The 24894-nt window shown below is 43.6% G+C and overlaps 1 protein-coding gene across 1 annotated transcript in view; it reads right to left on the bottom strand.

Annotated features, from left to right (window-relative positions):
• Window positions 1-24894, bottom strand: part of LOC139473150 (uncharacterized) — a 181934-nt gene that overhangs the window by 8787 nt on the left and 148253 nt on the right. The window contains exons 116-132 of the mRNA XM_071255668.1: window positions 24362-24536; window positions 23213-23478; window positions 21801-21822; window positions 21571-21704; window positions 19117-19414; window positions 18023-18189; window positions 15566-15886; window positions 14386-14554; window positions 12675-12877; window positions 11524-11710; window positions 9898-10068; window positions 7886-8299; window positions 5862-6161; window positions 4138-4226; window positions 2881-3052; window positions 1457-1565; window positions 933-1137 (exon numbers count right to left, since the gene is read on the bottom strand). Of these exons, the coding sequence (XP_071111769.1) occupies window positions 933-1137; window positions 1457-1565; window positions 2881-3052; window positions 4138-4226; window positions 5862-6161; window positions 7886-8299; window positions 9898-10068; window positions 11524-11710; window positions 12675-12877; window positions 14386-14554; window positions 15566-15886; window positions 18023-18189; window positions 19117-19414; window positions 21571-21704; window positions 21801-21822; window positions 23213-23478; window positions 24362-24536 (3402 nt within the window). The remainder of the gene's footprint in view (window positions 1-932; window positions 1138-1456; window positions 1566-2880; window positions 3053-4137; window positions 4227-5861; window positions 6162-7885; window positions 8300-9897; window positions 10069-11523; window positions 11711-12674; window positions 12878-14385; window positions 14555-15565; window positions 15887-18022; window positions 18190-19116; window positions 19415-21570; window positions 21705-21800; window positions 21823-23212; window positions 23479-24361; window positions 24537-24894) is intronic.

Genomic DNA, 24894 nt, shown 5'->3' with positions numbered 1-24894 from the left:
CTCAGCAGTGAATGGGTACCCGGTAGGATGAGATGGTAATGTAACTGTTAAACTTCTAGAGCTTGGGTTGTATACTCCCTAGGGAGCTGAGATTGAAATCGAGCACACACTGACTGGGTAAGTGTAACGCTTTGCGCACGCAGTTCGTAAATGCAGCCCACTATAAATGGTGTGTTATTTTTATGTTGCTTGCTTGTTTGTGTGTTTAACGCCGCACTCAGCAATATCCCAGCTATGTGACGGCGGTCTGTAAATAATCAAGTCTGGACCAGACAATCCAGAGTCGGATATCAGGAACATCGATCCACGAAATTGGGATACGACGACGTGCATCAACCAAGTCAGCGAGCCTGACCACCGGACCCCGTTAGCTGCGTCGACAAACACAGTCGCCTTTTACGGCAAGCATGGGTTGCTGAGGAATACACACAACGTGGTACGAGGACACTAAGTCACCCAAACTGACCGCCCACCGCATTAACTCTCATCTTACGACAAGACTTCCCCGTTCCCAAAGTAGATGTTCGAGAGATGTGCATGGTGTAAGCTACTTCATTAATTAACTTATGTTGTTTCAATCTCATATTGCTTTATGTGTTTTAGGGGGCACGGGCGGCCTAGTCGTCTAAGGCGCCGCGATTCGCTATGCAGAGTTGCGTCCCTTGGCCATGCCAGAAACGTATGATTGTGGGTTCGAATCCTGGTTCGCCCCGATTATGTTTCTAGGTTTGTCAGCACCACACCCGTGCTCGTGGGTTTCACCGGAACGTCTGAGACCTGCATCACTTCGGGCTTTCCTCCCACATTACCCTGACACACTGTGATATAACTGGAATACTGTTAAAAGCCGCGTTAAACCCAACTCACTCACTCACTCATTGTGTGTTTTATTTAGATTATATAAGGCACAGTAACAATCTAATTCCTGTTACCAGTATTGGTTCTGTAGGGTCTGGATTGAGGATATTTCTGTTGTCACTAGCAGCGAAGGCTGTGGGAGCATCGGCGACGGATACAACGATGATGGTGACGTTGACGGTGACTTCACTTGGGGGAACCCCTTCTATGGGGACTTCATACAGCACAACGCCCAACTCCACAACACCATTAAAGTCAGACGCAGGGGTGTACCTCAGTCTGAAACAAACATGACAACCTTCAAAATATTCAGTGTCTTTTGTTTTGTCCAGATTCATTAGTTTTTTAGTATCTATATATAAATATCAGTTCAAATGGGATCTGAAATAAGTAGTATATTAAGATTCATCAGAACATGAATAGTAAGCACATGTGTGTTAGTGTGTGTGTTAGTGTGTGTGTTAGTGTGTGTGTTAGTGTGTGTGTTAGTGTTAGTGTTAGTGTGTGTGTGTGTGTGTGTGTGTGTGTGTGTGTGTGTGTGTGTGTGTGTGTGTGTGTTTAGCGTAACGTTTGCTTAAGGATCATAAACTTCACGTACAGGCCATTCTCCGACAGGGTTAGATTGTCACGTATGTCATCTTGGTTGATTCTGAACTTGATCTCATCCCCATCGCTGTCGGTCGCCTCCAGCATGTACATCATTGTGCCTGAAGCAACAACCAGTAGTATATTAGGTCTTTGGGAACGTATGTACAGGACAACTCCAACTTGTACATCATTGTGCCTGAAGCAACAACCAGTAGTATATTAGGTCTTTGGGAACGTATGTACAGAACAACCCCAGCTTGTGCATCATTGAGTGAGTGAGTGAGTATGGTTTTACGCCGCTTTTAGCAATATTCCAGCAGTATCACGGCGGGGGACACCAGAAATGGGCTTCACACATTGTACCCATGTCGGGAATCGAACCCGGGTCTTCGGCGTGACGAGCGAACGCTTTAACCACTAGGCTACCCGACCGCCCCTGTACATCATTGTGCCTGAAGTAACAACCAGTAGTATATTAGGTCTTTGGGAATGCATGTACAGTACAACTCCAGCTTGTACATCATTGTGCCTGAAGCAACAACCAGTAGTATATTAGGTCTTTGGGAACGTATGTACAGAAGAACTCCATCCTGTACATCATTGTATTTGAAACAGTAATCTATGTTAAAAGTCACAAACAAGGAATTATCAGTCCATCTACTCCTTTGATGACCAAGAGTAAGAGTGGGGTGTGTAAACACAGTCAGTAATATTCCAACTATATCACTGCTCCTGTAACTAATCGAATCTCATTAGACCAAACATCAGTGGTTGATGGAATGACACACAATAATACAGGGCAGACTTGGTCCTCCTCCTTCGGATACAAATGGGGGCGGTCGGGTAGCCTAGTGGTTAAAGCGTTCGCTCGTCATGCCGAAGAACCGGGTTCGATTCCCGACACGGGTACAATGTGTGAACCCCATTTCAGGGGTCCCCTGCCGTGATATTGCTGGAATGTCGATAAAGGTGGCGTAGAACCATACTCAATCAATCGGATATACATGAGGTGAGGTGAAATGGGGTTTAACGTCGCGTCCAAGATTATTGCACTTATATAGCGACGTGCATGTACGTGTGTGTGTTTGTAAGGCTGCTTGTACTAGTCTGGACTGATGCCGATTCATAGTACTACCTCACTGAGATACCATGCCGCAGTTTAACATGAATACCCCACTCAGACACAGTATACTGACTCCGAGCCGACCAGTCCTTGTTTCAGCCCCTTAATGCCGAGTGCCAGACAGGGTAACAACAAGAACCATCTTTTAACGTATTTTGGTATGACGCGGCCGGGGATCGAACCCCGGACCTTCCGCTCTCCGGGCGGACGCTCTACCACTAGACCACGGAGGCGGTCCTCGGATATACACGAGGAACTTTGGACATATCTCACTCCGGAACCCCCTGCGAAATACCCCAATTCCAATTTACCTTGATCTTCATCCATTTCCAAGAGGGAATGTCCAGTAATGCGTGGGCCGTCGTTGGGTATTTTGATCAGAACTGGAGTGATGAGAAACTGAGTAGCTTGGCTGAAATAGGTTGATGCAGAGGCTGACCGCCGGCCTCTCGTTGCTTGGTTACCGCTCCTTGTGTCACATACCTGTACACAAACACAAACACATCAGACTTCCAGGTGTATTGCATGTCTAGTGAGTGATTTAGGATGAGAGAGAGAGTGAGTCGGTGTTTTTCCGACTTTATGCGTACACATAATTGGGCATGGCCAGTGGTTTTCCCGAGGAGGGTACGTCCGAAAAGGAAGGGCAACCTGGAGAACTTTAGGGTTGCTTATTTAAATTTGGGAAAATTGGAATTTTGAAGAATGCCGTGCTATAGGTGGGGATTAAACGTCAGAACAGTATTTACGTTATATTGCTGCTTGACATCTTTCTCTCGTAGGCAGGTCACAGGGATCCATTTTTAGGTCATACAGTTGTAACCCCCTTATCAAACCAAGAACATGGGCATGGAGGTGACACACCAAGAGCCATCATGAGGTCAGATATTTGGTTTTCGTAAACGACCTGCGATTTGCGGCGCCTAACAGTTGAGACAAGTGATTCATCCCTGTCATGGCCAGAATTTGGTTTTACAACTGGTAACATCACTACCCGTGGCCCCGCCCACAAAGCGATCGTAAGCCTATGTTAAAGTAAGGGAGTTACTTAGCGCTAAGATCGGTTTGCGGAACAGGGCCCTGGAATGTCCTGTCTAATGACATCTTATATTGTAACTGTGAGTGCAAGTGGTTCTAAAACCTTCGGGCGAACGGGTGGCCCAATCGTCTTAAGGCGCCGCGATTCGCCGCGCTGAGTGGCGTCTCTTGGGCAAGCCCGAAACCTATGAATGTGGGTTCGAATCCCGGTTCGCCCCGATTATGTTTCTAGGTTTGTCAGCACCATACCCGTGCTCGTGGGTTTCACCAAAGTGGTAAACGTCCGAGGCCTGCATCACTTCGGGCTTTCCTCCCACATTAAGCTGACACGCCGTGATATAACTGGAATACTGTTAAAAGTGGCGTTTAACCCAACCCACTCACTCACTCTAAAATCTACAAAATTAAATAGACGAGACACTGAAAGGGTCTTCATGCTCGCGTAGAAGCCGAGTAGTGATATAAAGGCTTGACACATTACAGGCATGTCTAACTCATGAAGCAGTACTATTGGGACATATTACTTTTACTTTGATGATTCCGGTGGATTCCGAATCCTCAGCTTCAGTGTTGGGTTCTGATGTGCATGTCAGACTACTGTCATGCCATAGTTGAGTATCTGAATAAGACAAGAATGAGACCACATTTTCATTTTATGTAAAAAAAATTGAAACAAGTTTGAATATTCTTCCGTCCAATGTTGAAGTGACCCGTGAAGATCCGGAGTAGAATAGGTCTTCAGCAACCCAGGCGACTATGCTTGTCGTAAAAAGACGAGTAACGGGATTGGGTGGTCAGGCTCGCTGACTTGGTTGATGCATGTCATCGATCCCAACTGCGTGGATCGATGCTCATGATGTCAATCACTGCATTGTCTGGTCCAGACTCGATTATTTACAGACCGCCGTCATATAGCTGGAATATTGCTGAGTGCGGCGTTAAACAACAAATAAACAAACAAACAAACCAATGTTGAAGTAGCCAGGGTGTGGAGGTAAAAGTTTGAGCATGTTTGACGGTCTCCACCAGCAATACTGCCGGCTTCGGGAGCACGGGCCAAGCATTGGCATGTTCACCTCAAGGTAAGATATCTTACGGTAGAGCGTCCGCCCGGAGAGCGGAAGGTCCAGGGTTGGATCCCCGGCCACGTCATACCAAAAGACGTTAAGAGATGATACTTGTTGTTACCCTGTCTGGCACTCGGCATTAAGGGGCTAAAACAAGGACTGGTCGGCTCGGAGTCAGTATACTGTGTCTGAGTAGGGTGTTCATGTTAAACTGCGGCATGGTATCTGATGAGCTGGCACTATAAATCGGCATCAGTCCGGACTAGTACAAGCAGACACACACACACACAAGTGCATGCACGTCGCTATACAAGTGCAGTAATCTTGGACGCGACGTTAAACCCAATTTCACCTGACTAGCTATAGGTGAGATAACAACATGCAGGTCAGTCTCTGGACATCATGTCTCACGTGTTTGAAAATATGCCCTACTAGTAAACATCAGATATTGACAAGGTACACATTTCCATTGATATCCGGAAGGAATTACAGAATACTTTACACCTTATACTAGGGCTTGGACGGGTAGCTCAGAGTACCCGGGTCGGGTGGGTACTGAGGAGGACCCGGGTACCCACAGGACTACCAGGACCCGTGGTTAGTCACGTGATATATTGTTCAATGACAAAAAGTATCTTGAACTCTATGGTTACACTACAAGCCACTAATGTTCGCATTTCTTTCTGACAATGCACCCATTCCTTCTGATTTTTCATATGGTTGAATAAAGATACAACTTAATTGAGCTTCAGCTAAATGACCAGATTGTTTAATACATGTATCTAAATACGTGTTGCCAGGGCTATGCTAAAAATGTTCTCAATCGGACATTTTGAGACATCTCCTGAGACCTACAGTGGGTACCCGGGGAGGGGCGGGTAATAGCAGGGTGGGTACCCGCTGCTTGTACTTATCCGTACTAATGCCGATTTTATAGTGCTGGCCCACTGAGATACCATGCCACAGTTTAACATGAATACCCAACTCAGACACAATATATTGACTCCGAGCCGACCAGTCCTTGCTTTAGCTCCTTAATGCCGGGCGCCAGACAGGGTAACAACAAGTACCATCTTTTGAAGTCTTTTGGTTTGATGGAGGCGGGTATCGAACCCACAACCTTCCGTTCTCTGGGCAGACATGTTAATGTGAGGTGTCTACGAGGAAGTTAAGTTTGTCGAACCTACCAGGGTTCCAATGGAGAAGTCTGTACTTCCTCTCCATGTCATGTTTGTCATAGGGGAACGTGACGGTGAGTGGTCCCGTCATAGCAAGGCCGCCGACGCTGGTAATGGAGAACGAGATGTCGTTGTGGGAGTAGTTTATTCTCTTCCTGAGAACCCTGTCCAGGAATGCCGGGTCTGCTGCCGTCGTTGCAGGGTCCGTCATGTACGGGACAAACTCAGTGGACGCGTCCGATCTGTAATCTTTTTCCAGATCTTCCCGGTTAAGAGTTGTTACAACTACTGACTGTCCGGCTTTCAGACCTGAGGTGAACAGAAATATGGCAGGTTGAGTGAGTTGGATATACCACTGATATGAGTATAATGTCACTTTAATTAGAAAAGAAAGCCCAGGAAGAGACAAAACCACGTGATGAAACAAACGAGCCCGCGTAATGTGTTGACAGACTTGTTATGTGCAACGGAATATTATATAATGCTATGTGTATTTAATGTGATGCATTTGTGTGATTTCAAGCGTCAAATAGTAATTACACTATTAATGTACAACTACAAATAATTGAAACTGTAAAACATACTAATCCCCACACAACAAAAAATATACTAAAACAAAACAAACAAAAAATAAATATGACGATTATCTTTAGAAGCAACAATCAATATCGACTTATTCTCAATATGGCAATTATGGAGGTATATATTGAATGGAGTGAAATAAACTATGTATTCACGATTCATACTCAATCAAGTATTGCAAGCAATACTGAGAGTGTATATAACTTGTTTTTAACGGTTAAAAGCTGATGATGAGTATACAGATATGGCTGAAAAATAGATATGTATGATAAAATTACCCAAAGGATAATCCATTGCACAGCACAGTAAAGAAAAATGTATTAGGTAAGATGAGTGAGTGAGAGAGTGAGTTGGGTTTAACGCCGCTTTTAACAGTATTCCAGTTATATTACCCCGTGGCAGCTTAATTAATGTGGGAGGAAAGCCCGAAGTGATGCAGGTCTCAGACGTTTACCACTTCGGTGAAACCCACGAGCACGGGTATGGTGCTGACAAATCCAGAAACATAATCGGGGCGAACCGGGATTCGAACCCACAATCATAGGTTTCCGGCGTGCCCAAGGGACGCAACTCTGCACAGCGAATCGCGGCGCCTTAGACGACTGGGCCACCCGTGCCCCCTCAGAGACAAGAGAGTTAACTGACTATAAAAGTGAAAACTGGACTTTTAAAGTCAGTTAACTCCCTTGCCTCGGGAAGGGTGGGGTGGGCTCGTACCCCCATCGCCTTCACTACACAATGCCTCACCCTAACCCACGTTCCTCCTTAACGAATGCCCCACCTGAGAGTCATACCCATCCTTATAAACCTATTCATTGGGATCGCTATTAAGTAAGAGACTTATTTCTATAGGCATTAAAACCTATTGTGAGGTTTTACTTTCCATGCCAGTCGGGTTAAATCTCATAAACGTTGTAATGTCCCTGGGAATTTATATAATATCCAAGTCATATTTGCTATAATATCCCAGGGATTTTATATGTCCTGGGTATTTTATTAATATAACTTCCGTTCAGATTGTAACATGTAATGAAATGTAAAATCAAATGACAAATGTTTTCTTTATATTCCCGAGGATCGAATTCGCAATTTTCATATCTCTAGCCCAGTGAATGTACCACGAGGCTACAGAGGTGTTGATAAGCCACACTGGTTTTAAGAATGTCCTTTTCAAGATCCGTACGCCAGCAACAGATATTTTACGCGCGTGTCCTAAGGTTCATGGAAAGTATGTTCGAAACATAAAAATGTTGATAAATGTTGTTTTAAGTTTCGTTTTTCGGTTTATAAGTATGGAAAAACACTTTCCCTCGGTTTTGGTAGAGAGAGCATGCCCTGGGGAGAGGGAAAAACCAAGGGGGCGAAGCCAAAACCTCGAAAGCGTGTTTTCTCCAATACTTAACCAATTCCCCACGTCCCGCCTTTAACCAACTACCAGCCCATCCACTCACCAGCTGGAGTTTGTACTGACACTTTCGAGGCTGCCCTTTTCCGCCTGAGACTAATTTTTCCATCCATCTGTATGCTGACCGGAAGGCCATCTGTTCCCGTCACCGCCATCGTGGACGACTGCGTCTCCACGAACGACGACCCGATGAGCTTGGCAGTACATCGCCCCGCCTCATTACACATCTTCATGAATATGAACATATCGGTGCCAGGTGCCATTGTGAAAAGTTTCTTGTCAAAGGGGTTGTCGATCCAGTCATTGGCATCCGGACGGTATTGGCTAAGTTTGTGAATCTTCTCGCCGTTTATATTCAGAAAGCCATCTTTTATGGCAACCGTTCCAGATTCGTTGTAGCCCACCCACGTGCAGGGGAAGATGTCGTCGGGGACAGCTGCCGAACTTCCAACACAAAAATCTGCAAACACAGTTTGTTTGTTGTTTAACGCCGCACTCAGCAATATTCCAGCTATATGACGGCGGTCTGTAAATAATCGAGTCTGGAGAAAACAATCCAGTGATTGATATCATGAGCATCGATCCACGCGATTGGGGACGATGACATGCATCAACCAAGTCAGTGAGCCTGACCATTCTATCCCGTTAGTCGCCTTTTACGACAAGCATAGTCGCCTTTTACGGCAAACATGGGTTGCTGAAGGCCTATTCTGACCCGGAATCTTCACGGGTACTGCAAACACAGAATACAGAGTGAGTTAGGGTATGGTTTCCATCGGGTTTTTTAGCACCACTTGAGCCATATCACGGTTTTAACATCAAGCATGGACTGTACACGCTGCACTCGTGACGGGAAACGAACCTGCGCGTTTAGCACAAAGAGAGAACGATCCAACCACTACGCTACCTCAGAGCCTCACGATACATTCCAGACCCGTGAAGATCCGGGGTAGATAGGTCTTCAGCAACCAATGCTTGCCGTAAAAGGTGACGATGCTTGTCGCAAAAAGCGACTAACGGTATCGGGTGGTCAGGCTCGCTGACTTGGTTGATGCATGTCATGGTATCCTAGTTGCGTAGACCGATGCTCATGATGTCAATCACTGGATTGTCTGGTCCAGACTCGATTATTTACAGACCACCGCCATATAGCTGGAATATTGCTCAGGTCGACGTTAAACAACAAACAAACAAAACAAAACAAAACACGACACATCCCAAATATGATTTAGCATTGCTAAAAGTGAAACTGTATGGAATGATATAAACATACTCTAAATAAAAGCGACAATATCCTTTCCATAATCATGCTCTCGGCTAAAACCGAATCTCTGACTTTGTACCCTATCCCAACACTACACATAACCTCATCGTGGTCGTGGTTTGGCGCACTCTCCTACCCAGAGTTCCATGCGGCCGGCAGCCAGCTAGCATAGTACCTCTGCCACAGGCCAGCGCCATGTGACGATTCGTCACATCTTTCACAGTCCATTCAAGATATTGCATATGCTTTTCATCCGTTTCATGTTTGACAAGTCTACACATTTTCATAAACAAATGTCAAAGAATGGTTAACTTTCATTGAGAAAGTATGCAAATACGTAAAAATCTACTTGTTTTTGCGTAGTTATCCTTTGTTTACATTGGTTGTACGGCTCCACGTGCTGTCATCGAAGCGCAACGGAGAGCTAGCGACACGGTCACTTTGATGCATAAATATATATTGTCATGCAACTCACTGTCGCAGTAGTAGTAACATATCTATATAGTTATGCAAAATAATATTTAAAGCGCCCCCAAATACTTGCATTAGTCCGTTCTATACTGATTTCTGAAAAAGCGCGTTTGTTTACAAACAAGAGAAAAGTCCTGTCACGTGATATGCAAATTAGCCTGTGGCAGTGGTGTTATGCTGAGTCACCACTGCGCCGGAGTGTGGGTTTGGCGGCTATCAAAGCGTGATTAAATCAGAGGAGGTCCGATCGGATCGAGTTCATCTTCATCGAGAACAACAGAATGGTAGCACAACTTTCGCATCACCATCGGTCAGTGACCCACCGTATCTCTTGATGCTTGGATCCTTGCTAATCGTCCACGATGCACCCACAGAGTTTTGGTCGTCCGTTTTCATTGCGTCTTCTGGAATCACGTCGTCCGCGAGTGGGATAGCGCCCTCTATCGTCGTGTTGACGTCATCGACCACAGGGTGTTCAAGCAGGACGGTCACTCCTTTAAACATAACATGTGAAAATGTATTGGTTCAAATTGAACAACCACGCCCACTATGATCTTATCTGGAAAATATTACTCGCCGTGGCCTCAAGGGCGATCAGGAGGAAAATCAATTGAAAGAAAATATATTTTCCCATTGGCCTGTAGATGAAGATTAGAGTTGTGGCCTAATAATATTCAACAGAGTGGATGATTCCTGAAAGTATTTAAGAAAGGGTTGGTTGGTTGATTTGTTGCTTAACGCTGCAATCAGCAATATTCCAGCTATATGACGGCAGTCTGTAAATAATCGAGTCTGGAGCAGACAATCCAGTGATTAATATCATGAGCATCGATCCACGCAATTGGGATCGATGACATGCATCAACCAAGTCAGCGAGCCTGACCACCCGATCCCGTTAGTCATCTCTTACGGCTAGTAAAGGGTTCCTGGAGACTTATTCTACCCCGGATCCTCACGTGTCTTTTAAGCATTGGAAATAAGCATGGAACGTCGCATCGATAATGTTTCAGCTGTTAAGTGACGGTATGCTACTCCCGTGAAAAACGGACCCGTGAAGATTCCGGGGTAGAATAGGTCTTCAGCAACCCATACTTGCCGTAAAAGGCGACTATGCTTGTCGTAAAAGGCGACCAACGGGATAGGGGGGTCAGACTCGCTGACTTGGTTGATGCATGTCATCGATCCCAATTGCGTGGATCGATGCTCATGATATTAATCAATGGATTGTCCGGTCCAGACTCAATTATTTACAGACCGCCGTCATATAGCTGGAGTACTGCGGAGTGCAGCGTTAAACAACAAACCAACCAACCGTGAAAAACGGGGAATATAATCGTAACAGCGGTAATGTTAGTAATTATACTCGTGGTTAAATATGTGTACATGTTGATAATTACATAAATAGTACATGTACTTCTCATAAACAAACTTAAAATTGTAAAAATAAACAAATATAAATTGTCTCCAAATCAAATAAAAAATAAATGAAATATCTTGATTTGAAGTGACTTTATTATGCTCACTGAAATTTGGACACAGAGATGAGTTTAAAATCATGATGGTATTTACACTATAATATCTAATACTTATATATACCAAAAAGGTGAAATACATTTGTTTTTCAATTCGATTCAATTGTTTTTGCTGTCTAACCTTTCTGGGGGCACGGGTGGCCCAGTCGTCTAAGGCGCCGCGATTCGCTGTGCAGAATTGCGTCCCTTGGACACGCCAGAAACCTATGATTGTGGGTTCGAATCCCGGTTCCCCACGATTATGTTTCTAGGTTTGTCAGCACCATACCCGTGCTCGTGGGTTTCGCCGAAGTGGTAAACGTCTTAGACCTGCATCACTTCGGGCTTTCCTCCCACATTAAGCTGACACGCCGTGATATAACTGGAATACTGTTAAAAGCGGCGTTAAACCCAACTCACTCACTCACTCACTCTAACCTTTCTTGTCTTGATGTGTGGTAGTAAGGCCACCGCCATTTGTACAGCGCACGGTCACGTAGTAGGTAATGTTATGCCGCAGTATGCCTGCGAATCCAGAGTTGACACCCCCTGGGTTCTCCCCCGTCGATCTGAACGTCTGTAGCTCCTCTCCCCCGGGGATTCGGCCTATTGCCCACTCGTAGTTCTGAATTGTACACACACGCGCCGTGAAACATGTGAGTTATTGTATTGTAAATATGATTTGTTCTAAGTACTGCAACGAATTGGGTGCAAGTTTTTTTCCCAACCAGAAATATGATGCATGTCAGTTTGATGTGGGAAGACAGACAAAACGATATCAGCTGGTCATTACAGAAACGTGCTTCACACATTGTACCCAAAACATGACCTTCGGTGTGACAAGCCAATGCTTTAACCACTAGTCTACCCAACTGTCCCTGAAAATGACATTGTTAAAAGGCAGTTTTTTTATTGTTTAACGATGATTGTAACTGTGTTTCATTGTTTTCTGTTGAGATTCGGTAGACGTTCATTGCATTGTGTTTGGAATGCGACTAGTCGTCAGGAAGTTACTATATTTAGATGCTAGTATGATGTGTAAACGTCCGGTCCGGTATACCGCGAGCGTTGCTAGTATGTTACAGATCATGTGGTATGTTCTAGTGCCGCTTGACGGCTGAGGGCACATTGTAGACATTTCCAGTAGCTAGGTAGGTTGTATATGAGGAGACAAGAGCGTGTTTGCGCATCTCTCTCACGCATTTCATCACACCAAGATCAGCTTTCGTGTGAGGATCCAGATCCACCCCTGAATCCCTGCCTGGGCCCCTCTTGGAATCTTGACCGCTGTCGCCGCAGGGTGAATATACTATTATCACTGACTTTTGCTATCACCATTGTATTTTAGTATTTGATACTGACCACTGCCATCATATTATATATTGCCATGGAATATTGTAATTTCAATCTATTATCTGCTGCCATTGAAATTGCTGTTCAGTAATTTCTATTGATTTGTAATCCTATGATCACGGATCATAATACTCGGGATGAGTCTTGAACCCGAGAACAACAGCCAATTAGGATTGCTATAAGTAGGATACCACCAACCCACGTGTAATCATAATGCGAGGGGCACTGGTACATACGACTATTTCGCTCTCGTTGTCGCTGCACTTCCATATAGCTTTGATGGTGTCGTTAGATCCCTGGAATGCGGACGGAGTGAAGTTGCCTTGGTAGACGTCCATGTAGAGCATGAGGTCCTGGTCAAAGTCGGGCGGGGTTGTGTCGACGGAGAAGCCGTCAGAGGAGGATATAGCTGACAAGCCTGACCCTAGAACTGCCTTCACTAAAACAGAAGGGAAGCATCTAATTCAAGGGGTATCTCCTGTGGAAGACCGGTTGTGTTTGATATGTGTGGAGGTGAGGTGAAGTGGGGTTTAACGTCGCGTCCAAGATTATTGCACTTACATAGCGACGTGCATTCACGTGTGTGTGTGTGTGTGTGTGTGTGTGTGTGTGTGTGTGTGTGTGTGTGTGTGTGTCTGCTTGTACTAGACCGGACTGATGCCGATTGATAGTGCTAGCTCACTGAGATACCATGCCTCAGTTTAACTGACACAGTATACTGACTCCGAGCCGACCAGTCCTTGTTTTAGCCCCTTAATGCCGAGCGCCAGACAGGGTAACAACAAGTACCATCTATTAATGTCTTTTGGTATGACGCGGCCGGGGATCGAACTCCGGACCTTTCGCTCTCCCACTAGACCACGGAGGCGGTTTGATATGTGTGGATGTGAAACACACATTACTCAAGAAGACAGATTGTATTCTACCTAAATATGTTAGGAAAATGCATTTTAATAAATTGGCAAGGGCAGTTTTGTCTTGATTGCCGCGTTCTTATTGGTCACGTCGGTCGTGACATCATAAACTACATGACCAATCAGAACGTGGTGTTAACGCCTCTGCCATGATGGGGGCATTACAAGAGAATAAATCTCAAGTTTCATCAACCAAGAACACGAACAACGCTGTTCTTGTGCCCCGTAATCCGATCAACAAGTGCATGTCTGCTTGCTTTTCGTGAAGATAGTCGTTACTTACCTGCTAGATAATAAGTAAGTCGTTACTTACCCACAAGATAATAAGCCAGTCGTTACTTCCCTGCCAGATAATAAGCCAGTCTTCACTTACCCGCTAGATAATAAGCCAGTCGTTACGTACCCGATAGATAATAAGCCAGTCGTTACTTATCCGCCAGATAATAAGCCTGTCGTTACTTATCTGCCAGATAATAATTCAGCCTTCACTTACCTGCTAGATAATAAGCCAGTCTTCGCTTACCTGCTAGATAATAAGCCAGTCTTCACTTACCTGCTAGATAATAAGCCAGTCTTCACTTACCTGCTAGATAACAAGCCCTTCGTTACTTACCCGTTATATAATAAGCCAATCGTTACTTACCTGCTAGATAATAAGCCAGTCGTTACTTACCTGCTAGATAATAAGCCAGTCTTCGCTTACCTGCTAGATAATAAGCCAGTCTTCACTTAACTGCTAGATAATAAGCCAGTCTTCACTTACCTGCTAGATAACAAGCCCTTCGTTACTTACCCATTATATAATAAGCCAATCGTTACTTACCTGCTAGATAATAAGTCAGTCTTTACTTACCTGCTAGATAACAAGCCCTTCGTTACTTACCCGTTATATAATAAGCCAGTCGTTACTTACCTGCTAGATAATAAGTCAGTCTTTACTAACCTGCTAGATAACAAGCCCTTCGTTACTTACCCGTTAGATAATAAGCCAGTCATCACTTACCTGCTAGATAATAAGACAGTCGTTACTTACCTGCTAGATAATAAGGTATCGGTTCTTTCTTCCCGTTGATTGTTGTTGTTTCGTCCAGCGAGAGGTCTGTCAGAGTGAAGCTGACCTGTCGTGTACGTGACTTGTCACAGGAAGCGTTACAGCTGTAGGCGTCACATGGCCTCAAGCAGGGAATGCACGGGCTATATACCTGTAACGATGGCAGACAAGAAGTTATGAACACACAATGCCATGTTCAAAAAGGTCAAATTTAGCAAATGTTATATTAAGATCACGCTTTCTTAGTAAAGTACACATTCTAGTATTTTTTAGGGTTGAGTCCCATCCGGGATTCGAACCCACATTGCCAAAGTTAGGCTACTAGATACTGGAGTTTCGGTGCCTCGCTCTGGCAGTGCGGGTTCGAATCTTGGATGGGACGCAACCCTCAAAAGTACTTGGATCTCTTGGTTGATACATGTCGTCGTATCCCAATTGCGTAGACCGATGCTCATGGTATCAATCACTGGATTGTCTGGTCCAGACTCGATTATTTACAGACCGCCGTCATATAGCTGGAATATTGCTGAGAGCGGCGTTAAACAAAAAACAAATTCCTGGATGCAGCGTTAAACGATACACAAACATGTATAAAAAACGTAACTGTAAATATAATAGTATGAGACTACCTCCATAATGCATAGACTTGTACTGCAGATGCTGTTTGAAGGGTCAAGATCGTACCCAAAATAAATTTATATCGATCACACCTCAATGATTTTCCTCCTGTTACACTGGGCATTGACATACATGTACATATAATATATAATATGATTATATGGCCCTCTATCAAATGTATGTATGTCTCGCTATTCCATGCTATTCAAAAGACCCTTGAAGATCCGGGGTAGAATAGGTCTTCAGCAAACCATGCTTACCGTAAAACGCGACTATGCTTGTCATAAAAGGCGACTAACGGGATCGGGTGGTCAGACTCGCTGACTTGGCTGATGCATGTCATCGATCCCACATTGCGAGGATCGATGTTCATGATATCAATCACTGGATTGTATGGTGCAGACTCGATTAATTACAGACCGCCGTCATATAGCTGTAATATTGCTGAGTGAGGCGTTAAACAACAAACCAACCAACCAACCAGCTATTCAAGAAACATATGACTAAATCATTTGCAACTACCGTGACATCACACGCGTCTTACCGGGCGGAACGGTACGACATCAGCTTGACCCGACTTCAGCCCGATTCCGGCTTCATACCGAACTATGGCATTGTTTCCTCCACGGAACGGGTTGCCATAGCGACACAGTTTGCCTAACTCAGGAGGCAATTCCAAGTTCTTAAACGATGCTCTTTCCTCCCAAACCCGTAGGTAATTGGCACCGTCTCTGCGAGTTGCAGGCATGTAGTTCTTGTGGTTCCATATTCCCAGGAATATGCTGGTGTTTGTTGATAGATGGGGGATGCCACACTGGTCCGATATCTCCTCTCCATCCATGTGTATCTTCATGCACCACGTGGCCTGTGTAGGTGGATGTAGATTGCATATACTGATGAGTTATATTCGTTATGGTGTCTTTAGTTGCGGTGTCATATTAGGTTAGCAGTCGCCTCGCCCAATATTTTTCCACTAACCTAATATGACACCGCAACTAAAGACACACTCACGAATTTATTTAGCCGAAAAGTTTACACTATTTGGTATCTTTGTCGCACATGTCATGTCAAAGCTTAAAATTTAAAACTTAATACGCATAAGCTACGGCGTTAAGGGTCAAAGGGAGACTACTCTTCAAACCCCAGAAGCGAAACCTTGTTGATAATTTTAACTTTATATCATCTTTATTAAAGTCATAAAAGTGATAAAAAAACCATTAACGCCCTTGCACATAACAAGTAATGATATTAACATACAAAACAGTGTCGAATAACGAATTTCTGTGCCAGAATTGTCATGTGAAATATGTGAGCTGGGTGTTAGAAAATCCAAAATGGCTGTTGCTTGGATTTTTACCGACGGTATTCGGGCTCACATGGGGTTAGTAGTTCTGCTCTCTGATTGGTCAATTTCATTTTGAGGCATACTATTATTAGTTATGGTGTCTTTAGTTGCCGTATACGGTGTCATATTAGGCTACCAGAAACATATTGGGCGAGTTCATTTTGCAGAAAGGTTTCCGCTATCTGGTATCTTTAATTTATCGCACATATCATGTCAAAATGAAAACACCACCAACAAATTGACGTTAATGGTCAAAGGGAGAGTACTCTTCAAACCTAAGAGGCCAAACGTTGTTGAACCTTTAACAATAGTTTTAATTAATAAAGTCACGAACGTGATTTTTTAAAAAAACGTAACGCCCTTCCACATCACAATTAATTATATAAAAACACAAAACAGTGTCAAATAACGAATTTCTGTACCATGTGAAATATTTGAGGTGGGTGTTGGAAAATCCAATATGGCTGTTACGGTCTCATATTTGGTCAGTAACAACCATCTTGAATTTTTACTGACGGTCTCGTGTGCTCAGTAGTTCTGCTCTCTGATTGGTCAATCTCACGTTGGGGCATAATAATATATATCACACTGATTGAAACGAATAAGGGAACAATGAAACGTACAAGGAAATAAGCTTTACTGTCAGTACAAATGAATTATCGCGAATACAATTCAACAATGTCAGAATTAAATGTTTGTGAGCATTGTTTCCAACGCACATCGGGTAGACAAGGCTGGAACCCCATGATACTTTTATACACAGTAAAATGAGATTTTAAGTGTTTCCTTATTCGTTTCCAGCAGTATAATCTGTAATCTTGGGACGTCCCCTGCAGCAACCGACGCCTGTCAAAAGAGGCGACAGCATGGATCGGTTGGTCAGGTTCGGTTACTTGGTTGATTGCCTCGTACCATGACGCCTAGGTACTCATATTATCAATCACTGGTTTGTGTGGGCCATACTCGATTGTACACATGCTGCAGTTATATGGTTGGAGTATTGCAGACTGTCATATCAAACAACACATTAAACAATGTATGTATTCAGATGGACGGGTGAAACTGATTTGCATTACAGTGGCATAGGGAACAAGTATAATAAATGCCCATCAAAAGAAAGTGTACAGCTATGTTTGATGGTTGCTAAAATGAAACACACAAGAAATGGTTATGCCAGGGTGGTGTATTTGACATGTGTATCATAGTTATGATTTTGGAAATATGTTCTCAATTATGTTTTATGCGACTGTTTTCAGCCTGTTAACGTTTTTATAACGCTATTGCCTGTCAGTTTATTATCTGTATTAAGTGAAACCTCGTTAAACTGAAACCAATCTCAATTCGATAGATCAAATTCACGAGAATACACAGAGTGCACATACCCGTATGCATAGTCACAATAGGTTAAATTATATACAACTGCAATATATTATTGAAATACTTTTTGAACAGGGAGCATAACATTAAATGAGAGAGATGGTTAACGTGGTTTTAAGGCATAACATTCCAACCATATCAGGTGGCGACTGCACATAGTTCTATTGGACACACAGGGAATCGAACCCAATTTTCAGCGTGTTGAACGAACGCTTCTACCACTTAAAAGGTCCGTCACCATCTGGGTACCATTCCTGATTTCTACAAGACATGTCTCACCGCCGAGTCCTTGGCCTCCTCCCTGGTGATGCTGAAGGAGATGGTGTAGTCGTGGTAGTCGAGGGAGGGGTCGACATCGAGGTCCCTGACAGTCTCCAGAGGCCTCATCATCGGATCCTTAAAGTTACACCAAGCCACCAACTTGCCTTTTGCCGACTCTTCCCCATCTTAGTAAAGAAAGCAAATTACACATCGATACATGACGGAAATGATCATTGTTGGGCTGCCATTTGTTTTGTTAATTGTTCACACTCATGTTACCGTCAAGTCCCGTTAATCAGACATGGTTGACTGCCTATGATTGTGTCGGATGAACGAGTATGTCGAATAAACGAAGTACAGTAGTATCAATGTTCGTGATCGAAAATCGGACAACTATACGATAGATAAGGATACGAACACGTTGTAATAAGAAAATGAAAAATGAAATATTCATATTGTTGTGTTATATTGTGAGCGGATAATGTTTTCTAGTCATGCAACCTCACCGCCAAAAGAAACGCGAACCATATTAACATACAGAGCTGTATACACGTTAAGAAGAGCTGTTTCCAATGTGTACCACTTAATGACAAAACTAACAATAAGTCAAGTGTTAATAGAGTGTCTTTATTCTTAGCACGATCGGCTGCATGTGTTGCAAAACACACTTGAACGTTCAGTTCAGATGAGTTAACGGATTTCGTACTGTACGTCGCCAAGACATTGTGTCAGGCGTCATCACTTGATTACAGACCCGTGAAGATTCCGGGGTAGAATAGGCCTTCGGCAACCCATGCTTGCCGTAAAAGGTGACTATGCTTGTCGTAAAAGGCGACTAACGGGATCGGGTGGTCAGGCTCGCTGACTTGGTTGATGCATGTCATTGATCTCAATTGCGTGGATCGATGCTCATGATATCAATCACTGGCTTGTCTGGTCCAGATTCGATTATTTACAGACCGCCGTCATATAGCTGGAATATTGCTGAGTGCGGCGTTAAACAACAAACCAACCAACCAACCAACTTGATAACAGTTCAGCACTTTAACCTTTACCCATTAATAATAGGCGATCTAAATAGTACATATAAGAGTTCATGGTCTAGTACGTACCTGTATTTTTAAACAACTGCATTCCACAAGCATCTTGGGGGTCGCTTTTTGGCTTCACATATATGTCTTTATTTTCTTTGACTTTCAGTACGTCGAAAATAGATACGGCCAGACGGCTGAAAACAGGCGGTCTGTAGCTAAGATGTAAACCACTCCCTTTGTGAACAGTTGTTGTAGGCGTAGTGGTGGTGGTTGTCGTCGATGATGTCGTGTTTGCTGTAAGTGTTGCAGATGTTGTCTCAAGACGTCTGTAGTGATCTCTTGCTTGTATATACTCTTCACAGTTGCATGTGCAGGTCTGTTATTGTCGAGAAAATATGGAAATATGTATACGAGCTCGTACTGCATTGGCGTAGAAGCTTTCGAAACGTGTGCGAGTCAGCTGTAAATCATTGTGAATATAGGTGATGATATAACAATATCTCATACCAATCAAATGGTAAGACACTGTACCCTGTGTGTCTGCTGTAGGGTAGCCTTGTGGTGAAAGCGTTCACTCGCCAAGTCTAAAGTCCAGTTTCGATTTCCCTAGTGGGACTGCGGTTTGAAGCCCATTTCGTGTGTCTTCGCCTGAATGTTGCTGATATAGCGTGAGTGAGCATGATTGTACGCCGCTTTTAGCAATATTCCAGCAATATCACGGCGTGACACCAGGAATGAGTTTAACACATTATACCCATGTCGGGAATCGAACCCGGGTCTTCGGCGTGACGAGCGAACACTTTAACCACTAGGCTACCCGACCGCCCCTGCTGATGTAGAACTCCTCTGGGCACCTGGCATTGTTGGAATGAAACCAGCCCCTAACTGTCAGACGTGTCACACCTATGCCAGCACAAAATGGAATATGAATGTTCTGGGTCCCTGGACACCGCTTTGACCACGCCCCTCTGTTGAGTCTTCGAGATGTATCAAACATTATTTTTTATCATGCAATATTAAATATTAACTTTATTATTTGTGATGCATATTACATTATTCTCGCTGCAGCTGCATTCTAAATCTACTTTTGTTGTGGCTCCTTATTAATCTACACACACGATGTATCATGTGAAAGCCTGGAATGAATGAGTGAGTGAGTTGGGTTTAACGCCACTTTTAACAGTATTCCAGTTATATCGCGGCGTGTCAGCTTAATATGGGAGGAAAGCCCGAAGTGATAAAGGTCTCAGACGTTTACCACTTCGGTGAAACCCACGAGCACGGGTATGGCGCTGACAAACCTAGAAACATAATCATAGGTTTCTGGCGTGCCCAAGGGACGCAACACTGCACAGCGAATCGCGGCGCCTTAGACGACTGGGCCCCCCGTGCCCCCCGTGAAAGCCTGGAACAGAGGCACAACCAACACATTCAGTAATCTTGAGCATAAAAGATTAAAACTCTAGGCAGTTAGAATAGAAATATTATTAACAGGAATTCAATTTTACACGTTATCGTTGCAGAATCCAGAAGAGATAGATGGTCACATCATACAAAACCCTGATCGTGGCACAAATATCGCAATGCGGCGATGTCTCGATAAATCGTTACAGCCCTCATATTCGGGGCCCCGTTCCATAAAGCGATCTTAGCACTACGACTATCGTAAGCCTATGTTAAAGTATGATCGTCTGAGCGTTAAGATCGCTTTGTGGAACGAGACCCAGGACCGCTACCTCAAAACTGTTTGTCTTCGCAGCAAGTTGAGCGCCTTTAGCCATCAGGCGACGGCCTCAAAGTGTTACAAATCTGTACTACATCCGGTTGAAGAGCGCATGTGCAGAGTCCTTAGTCACGATTATGAATAAAGATGGACACAGGTCTACACTTACTTTGTTTTGATAACAAACTGTGACAAATTTCTTTTCTGAAGCCAATTTTTGCGAGAGTTGTCTTACATTTATCAGCATTTAATGTAGTCCGCTGCTTGTTTTTATGTGACGTGAAGGACCAATGAATTATATGTTTAGTGTCGTCCAATCGCAGCAAACAAGACACAGGCCACCGCCTATCCACATTCGTCACCACTCGCCCCTTTCCGTAACGTGCAAGAAGAATCGCCCCCCTATCGATGAATTTTATGTGCGAAAAGACGACAAACCAATCAGAATGCGCATATGACTTACTTTGGTAAAAGAATCCCTCGGGAATAATCTTTGATTTTACATATGTCTTGCATCCAAAAACATTCCCTAGATACAGTTAAATGTATTCAATAATACTTTATAAATACAGTAAGTCACGATGTGTTTTAAATATCATCTGGAATATATATGACATGGGGGATATATACGTGAGTCATTACGCAACAAATTGACAATTCTTTTAACTATGCCCGTTTGCGCTAAGACGGAACCCGGTTGCAAAAATGGCCCCGAGAGGGGCACGAATCGCTATTCGGCTTGTCCCGGAATAACACGAGTTGGTCACGAATGCGCCTATCCACTGATTTAGGTAGACAGTCATATTTACCTCTGAAACAGGATCTTCCTTACAGCAGGCACAGTTGGAGTCTGCCCAGCTAGGCTTGGGTGTGTAGTCGTTGTTGAGAATGTAGTCCTCTGGCCCGTCCCAGAACACAACACTGGTCACTGGCCGGCTGTCACGTTTCTGTTGTCTGGCGGGACTTCTTACATTTGGAAGCCGCGCAAAGAGTCCTCCGAAACGAGGCACTACGTTAGGGCTAGGTTGTGTTGTACTTTCACCTGCTGCCTTGATGGACATCTGTGTGGAGGAAGGCACGGATACCGGTGGTAGAAGCAGATTACAGGGCTGAAGTAGCACAGCGCTTAAAACGTTCCCTCAACACTGGCTACGTGTCGATTCACAACTTGGGTACAAGTGAGTGAGTATGGTTTACGCCGCTTTTAGCAATATTCCAGCAATATCACGGCGGGGGACACCAGAAATGGGCTTCACACATTGTACCCATGTCGGGAATCGAACCCGGGTCTTCGGCGTGACGAGCGAACGCTTTAACCACCAGGCTACCCGACCGCCCCATAATGTCTTACATTACATTAAACCACAAACACAATGATATAAATATAATTCCAGAATTTGTCCGAACGATTTGTCCGAATTAGGAAAAGTATAGTATATATACCCACTGCAAAAAGAAACGCGAATACCATACATGTTGGTTAATATATTAAGACTTAATCATATTTAAGATACATTAGATTCGTTCAAAGCACAAACGAACATACTGGTATGTTGTGTGAACTGATGGTCGCATTACATGTGACGTCATCAATCCATGACTCGAGATGCACCATTTCTCTCGTTCAGGATCAGCGTGTAAAGTTTGCAATTCACGTGCAACATATAGTAATAAGAATAAAGTCACTCTGTGGTAACACTTGTCTGATTGTTAGTTTTGTCATAAATTGGTACTCAATGGAAACATCTCTTCTTAACGTACATACATTTCTACATGTTTCTATGGTTGGCGTTTCTTTTGGCGGTGAGTATATATACAGTACGACGAATAAAATAAGATTTTGTGTATCATTTTAAAAAGATATATTTTGGAAACAATAACTTTCAGTGTACACCTATTGTGACTAAGGAATTATTGCATTGTGTGATGTCACCGGACGTTAGCTAAATATTAACGTTATCTTAATTAGTCTATGCTATTTAATAACAAGTTGAATACAACATGTGTATACCCGTGGAAAGATATCCACATAATGCACATGAAAATATACAATCATTAACAACATTTACAGGTCACAGTTCGCAATGTCACGGGGATGTAGCTTCAAGAACAGCACTGTTTCTCCACCACGTTTCTTACCTTGTACACTGCGCCATTCAACAGTGCACCGTTTTTTCACCCTGTTTCTTACCTTGTACACTCCGCCATTCAACAGTGAACCGTTTTTTCACCCCGTTTCTTACCTTGTACACTCCGCCATTCAACAGTGAACCGTTTTTTCACCCTGTTTCTTACCTTGTACACTCCGCCATTCAACAGTGAATCGTCTTTTCACCACGTTTCTTACCTTGTACACTTCGCCATTCAACAGTGAACCGTTTTTTCACCCTGTTTCTTACCTTGTACACTCCGCCATTCAACAGTGAACCGTTTTTTCACCCCGTTTCTTACCTTGTACACTCCGCCATTCAACAGATCAGCATTCCGGTAGTACCCGCCAGAAAACATCCTTGGTTTCTTGGTGTCTCGGGCCAGCTTGATCTCTACCCCATCTCCTTGGGGGTAAACGTTCTCCCTCCTGAAGCTGAGGGACAAGCTCTTGTTCACCCCTACGTGATTGCTGTCTGATGAGAAGAACTTCCATTCTCGGTCGTCAAACTTGATTGGACGCCCCGGACAACCAGAGGAATCGGGTATCGGGTGGTGCAAGAATGTTCCTGAAGTGGCAGAGGAACAAACTGAGATACATCCACATGTGTTTTACTTTGAGCCAAACGTCTCTACCATACACGTGTGTTTTACCTTTGACCCAATTAGCTGCACCATAAATACATGTTTTACCTTTGACCCAAATGGCTCTACCATGCACATGTGTTTTACCTTTGACCCAATTAGATGCACCTTATATACATGTTTTACCTTTGACCCAAACTGGCTATACCATACACGTGTGTTTTACCTCTAACCAAATTAGCTGCACCATATATACATGCTTTACGTTTGACCCAACTTTCTATACCATGCACACGTGTTTTACCTTTGACCCAATTAGCTGCACCATAAATACATGTTTTACCTTTGACCCAAACTTGCTTTACCATGCACATGTGTTTTACCTTTGACCCAAATGGCTATACCATATACGTGTGTTTCACCTTTGAGCCAACTGACTATACCATGCACGTGTGTTTTACCTTTGAGCCAAATGGCAATACCTTGCAAGTGTGTTTTACCTTCGACTCAATTAGCTATACCATACACGTGTGTTTTACCTCTGACCCAATTAGCTGCACCATATGCATACCTATATATATGTTTTACCTTTGACCCAAATGGCTATACCATATACATGTACGTGTGTTTCACCTTTGAGCCAACTGACTATACCATGCACATGTGTTTTACCTTTGACCCAAATGGCTATACCATGCACATGTGTTTTACCTTTGAGCCAACTGGCTATACCTTGCATGTGTGTTTTACCTTTGACCCAAATGGCTATACCTTGCATGTTTGTTTTACCTTTGATCCAAATGGCTCTACTATCCACATATTTTACGTTTGACTCAACAACCTGCACAATTCGCAATTCGTGTTTACCTTTGATCTCATTGGCTGACCCCATCCAGCTGACGTCCGTGGTGAAGTCGTGACCGTCTACAACGTGTCCTGGTGAAGGGATTGAGTCGTCATACAGGACGGGGGGAGAGTCAACCGTCGTCGATAATCCGGCGTTATTGTCAGCCTTGAACCTCACAAAGTATGGGACAGACCGCTGAAATAGTTGCACCACATATCATTAGCAAAAGGATATTAATGTTAGTATCTAGCCTCGGACATGAACTCCACAAGACAGTCTGTCATGCACACTCTGAAACAAATATATCAAATACCACCCATGCAAGTCTATAATGTTTGACAAGTCTAGATTACTGCAATATTAGTATCTTCTTAAAATGAAGAAAGTCTCTGGGTGCCTTTTTATTACATTTCATAACTATAATCTAACAACTGTGTTTTCTGTGAAATATGTTCATTTCAGAGACTAGATGTCAGTCTGTCCACAAAAGTGTGAGTGTGTGAGTAAGTGAGCTGGTTTTACAGACACTTTGAAAGGTATACCGGATATATTA

Source organism: Haliotis cracherodii, unplaced genomic scaffold, assembly GCF_022045235.1.
Source record: "Haliotis cracherodii isolate W230 unplaced genomic scaffold, xgHalCrac1.p SCAF_27, whole genome shotgun sequence".
NCBI classification, from domain to species: Eukaryota; Metazoa; Mollusca; class Gastropoda; order Lepetellida; family Haliotidae; genus Haliotis; species Haliotis cracherodii.
Note: the sequence above shows the minus strand (reverse complement) of the source record. Positions and strands in the feature narration are given on the sequence as shown.